At 40.7% G+C, this 4,738-nt stretch overlaps 1 protein-coding gene across 2 annotated transcripts in view; it reads left to right on the top strand.

The window, feature by feature from the left end:
- The window catches only part of LOC102302131 (aminopeptidase Ey), a 19,040-nt gene extending 14,628 nt beyond the window's left edge, over positions 1-4,412 (top strand). Inside the window, exons 14-16 of one of the 2 annotated variants that reach the window (XM_014330375.2) lie at positions 544-623; positions 731-861; positions 3,362-4,412. In XM_014330375.2, coding sequence (XP_014185861.2) covers positions 544-623; positions 731-861; positions 3,362-3,421 — 271 coding nt within the window. In that variant the 3' untranslated portion in view covers positions 3,422-4,412. The remainder of the gene's footprint in view (positions 1-543; positions 624-730; positions 862-3,361) is intronic. The other variant, XM_042214820.1, reaches the window with a different exon arrangement.
- The last annotated feature ends 326 nt before the right edge of the window (positions 4,413-4,738 follow it).

Below are 4,738 nucleotides of genomic sequence, written 5' to 3'. Positions count from 1 at the left end.
ATCGCGTGTTTTATGAGCAAATGCTTTTGCATATTCATAGTGTTTCCTCCCTTAAATGAAAGATCTACTTTGCAAGTATTGCAAGTTGCCCTGTTGTCATCTGTTCTCGTAAAGTACAACCAAACTTTTGAGCGGTTGTGCCGCTTAGGCGCCATGATTCCTGCCAGGTAAATGACACTCAACAACATGGTGCCGTCATTCGAGGCGACTGGAATCGATAAGGGAATCGTTGCAAAAATGACAAACAATTCCAATTAATTGAAACAGCGGGAACCGGTTCTCAACAAGAACCGGTTTTCGATTCCCATCCCTACTTATAGTATTTATAGAAAGTTAGACCCTTTCTAACTCTCTATTTTGTTCAAACACTTGACACATGTAATCACATAACATTATTGGATCACCTTATTTAATGTCCATTTAAACAGTGAATTGCTAAACCGAATTAAATAGAAATATTAAATTCACTAGCATTTCTCAGAGCTGCACCTGTTAGTAACTTGTTTGGTATATGAATGACACTAAATGTGTTGCCTTCCCCAGCTATGAGTGGCTGATTCCTATTCGATGGATAAGGGGTGGTACGGTCCAGAAAGATATCTGGTGGCTCATGGAAAAGGAAGGTAAAGCTGGTACACAGTTTTAATGTGGTTTTACAAGTACAATACAAATGTAATTAAACTTTTTGAAAATTTAAGCATGTGGGGTTTTTTTTCTTTTCCTCCATCAGTGATAAACTTAGAAATGAGGAGTGATGGTTTTTGGGTACTGGCCAACATTAATGTAACTGGATATTACCGGGTAAACTATGACTTGGGAAACTGGGAACGCCTTTTCACCCAGCTTAATACAAATCACAAGGTACACAGACACTCTCTGACATGATTCACATTTTCTCATTTAATGGATGCAGGACATCAATTTCGTTATTTTCTGTTATCAGTATTTATACATATGCATAATGAGATATGCATATGTACATATAAAAAACTCCCCTCTCATCCCTGTGGGCAGTCTTTATCCTTCAAACTCAGGTCCTCAACCAGATCTTGGATGTTGTTCCTGGGATTTGGTGAAGCCACACCTAGCTTGGTGGGAGTTTCTGAACCTAGTGCTCCGATTACCACTGGAACCACTGTTACTTTCACCCTCCACATCTTCTCGAGCTCTTCTCTGTGTCACAGCGGGGAACGCCTATGTATTTATGAAATGGACCCAAATGCAGACACAGGAGAGATGAACTGAGGTTTAAAGAAAAAGTGAGCCTTTATTGTGGCGGAGGGCAAAACTAAACTAAGACCTACACTGGGAAATACTAAAATAGCTATGAAAACAATTGTCTTGGAGATAAATAAAATATTATCAATCAACCAGTCAATCAACCAATCAAAACAGTTTCGATGGATAAGAACATGAAACTGAAAAGGAACATGCGACTATGGAGCTATGAAATGAACCAAACATGAACATGAACCTGAACAGTAGAGAAAACTCTGTGACTTGACCTGATTCAACATGAACGCAAACAGACGACCCAACAAAGACTGCATGGATCACACAGATCAGGGAAAGTGGAAACACATAGGGAAACAGCTGACACAAATGAACGTCATGACACCACAGGGAAGAGAAACACTAAGCACGTTGAACATAGAAACAGACTTTCAAAATAAACCAGGAAACATGGAGAGACCGAGACGTTACAACACCGGCTTGACAACATGAAACACACAGACAAGAAATACAAGTCATACTGACACAGAGGAAAAGAACAGACTCACACAAGGGAACATAGATGAAAACCTAAACTGGAATAACACTTAACTTAATCCTAACTGATAATACCAACACAAGACTTTTATTTTCACATATTTTCAATATAATATAGGAAATAAAAATTACAAAATGAACTCAAAATGCTGAGTCACAGACCCATCCCCTGAGACTCTGAGCCCCTGGTACTTCTCCAGCTTCTCATGTTCCTTCTTCCGGATGTTGCTATCATTCGGTATTGCTAAGACTGTCACTACGGCTGTCTTCTTCTGCTTGTCCACCACTACTATGTCCGGTTGGTACATACCAAGCAGGAGCCCATCCTTCCATGATGGTTCCTCCTTGTTCTTGGGTTTCTGCTGCCTGAGGTATTTTTACCAATTACCTAGTGGTTAGTGGTAAGGAGAAATGACAGCCCCAATTTGACAACTGTAAGAATTTATATGATGGCAAGGACCAATCAGCTAAGTAAAGACAAATGACAGCCCATAATTCTTTTAAGAACTGAAGGTCAGTCAGTCTGGAAAATTGCTAAAACTTTGATTGTGTCCCCGAGTGCAGTTGCAAAAACCATCAAGCGCTACAACAAAACTGGCTCATAACAGGACCACAACAGGAAAGGAAGGCCAAGAGTCACCTCTGTTGATAAATTCATCCAAGTCATCAACCCTTTAAAAACTGCACGTTAACAACACCTCAGATTAGAGCCCAGATAAATGCCGCACAGAGTTCCAGTAGCAGACACATCTCTACATCAGCTGTTCAGAGGAGGCCGCATGAATCAGGCCTTTATGGTCAAATAGCTGCTAAGAAACCACTACTAAGGAAAAGCAACAAGCAGAAGAGATTTCTTTGGGCCAAGAAACACAAGGAATGGACATTAGACCAGTGGAAATCTGTGCATTGGTCTGATGAGTCCAAATGTGAGATCTTTGGTTCCACTCGCCGTGTCTTTGTGTGATGCAGAAAAGGTGAACGAGTGGTCTCTGCATGTGTGGTTCCCACTATGAAGCATGAAGGTGGTGTGATGGTCTGGGGGTGCTTTGCTGGTGACACTGTTGGGGATTTCTTGAAAATTGAAGGCACACTGAACCAGCATACCTACCACAGCATCCTGTGGCAACATGCCATCCCATCCTGTTTGTGTTTAGTTGGACGATCATTTATTTTTCAACAGGACAATGACCCCAAACACACCTCCAGACTGTGTGAACGCTATTTGACCAAGAAGGAGAGAGATGGAGTGCTGCACCAGATGGCCTCCACAGTCACCTTACCTTAACCCAATCGAGATGGTTTGGGATGAGATGGACCCCAGAGTGAAGGCAAAAGGGCCAACAAGTGCTCAGAATCTCTGGGAACCCCTTCAAGACTGTTGAAAAAAACATTTTACGTGACTACATCATGAAGCTCATCGAGAGAATGCCAAGAGTGTGCAAAGAAGTAATCAAAGTAAAGGGGAATTATTTAGGAGAAACTAAAATATAAAACATGTTTTGAGTTATTTCACACTTTTTGTTTACTATACAAGTCCATATGTGTTCGCTCATAGTTTTGATGTCTTCAGCGAGAATCTATATCATTCCAGGTTATACCAGTGATAAACAGAGCACAACTTGTGGATGATGCATTCAGTCTGGCCAGGTAGGTCCATTAAGTTGCAGTTTTTCACTAATTTCCAGTTCTAATAATTCTGGTGTCTTTTATATATACCCACTGATAAAAAAGTAACTATATAACTTTTCCTATTTGAGACAATGAAGTACTGACTCAAGTGCAAGCTTTAGGTTTTTACGCAGATCTTTTCTTTTGATGCCACCTTTTGCTTTTCAGTAACTACATTTTCCCCCCAGACTTAGTTAATTGCTGTTTTTCAATTTAAAGTTTTGGAAGCTTACATTTCTATTATTTATAATCAGGAAATACAGATGATTAGTAATGACGAAGTAAGGGCAGCTACGAAAAGTGGAAAGGAAGCTGGTGCCATGGTCCTGGATCTTTGAGCCAGTTTTTTTGTTGTGGACTCCTGGGCCTTTCTTTTGGATTTCAGAGATGATTTAAGTTCATGCTCAGTATTTTTTATTCCGAGTTTAGTATTTCCTTGTGCTTCTGAGTTTCTTATGTATATTTTCTCAGGATGTCTTGTTTGATTATGTTAGTTCCTTTAATGTCCTAGAGTCTGTGTTCTGTCCTCAATGTAAAACCTTACAATTCCAAAGGAACTGCAAGTAAGCCTGCAGTCTGAGAGCAAAGTGTTCTATAGTGGCAGCATGGGACACTAAGGACTTTAAGATAAAATGGGGCCTGCTCATTCAAGACCTTTTATGTGAGGAGAAGGATTTTAAATTTGATTTTTGGATTTATAAAGGAGCCAATGAAGAAAATCCAGTATGGGTGAAATATGCTCTCCCTTTCTAGACTATGTAAGTACTCCTGCTGCAGCATTTTGGATCAACTGAAGGCTTTTTGTTGAGTTCTTAGGACAGCCTGATAAAAATGAATTACAATAGCCAAGCCTAGAAGTAATCAATGCATGAACTAGTTTTTCAGCATCACTTTAAAAAACACAGGATGTTCCTAATTTTAGAAGTTTTGCACAAATAGAAGAAAGCAGTCCTACATATTTGTTTAATATGTGCATTGACGGACACAGCCTGGTAAAAAAACACCAACTCCAGGACTTGTCACAGTCTTACTTGAGCAGAGGAAAAGCAAACTCTTTGCGTTTTGCGGGGCGGCATCATGGTGGGGGCGGCATCAAAAAAAAAATTTTTTTTTAAAAATAGCTCGTTCTCATGCTGCCCCGACGTCATGAAAGCGCATATTGTGAATGACATAGATACCGATCGGTTTTCTATCGCCCATTTGCGGGGAGTAAGGGCGCCCTCCGTTTGCGAGGTGCGCCTGCTGCTTGCGGCGCAGAGAGGAGAGGGCGGGGCGGCGGGGGCAGCATCTAATAACCAAC

Source organism: Haplochromis burtoni, unplaced genomic scaffold (genome assembly GCF_018398535.1).
Source record: "Haplochromis burtoni strain Fernald_Lab_line unplaced genomic scaffold, NCSU_Asbu1 Contig_615, whole genome shotgun sequence".
NCBI classification, from domain to species: Eukaryota; Metazoa; Chordata; class Actinopteri; order Cichliformes; family Cichlidae; genus Haplochromis; species Haplochromis burtoni.
This window is presented reverse-complemented; position numbering and strand designations above follow the sequence as displayed.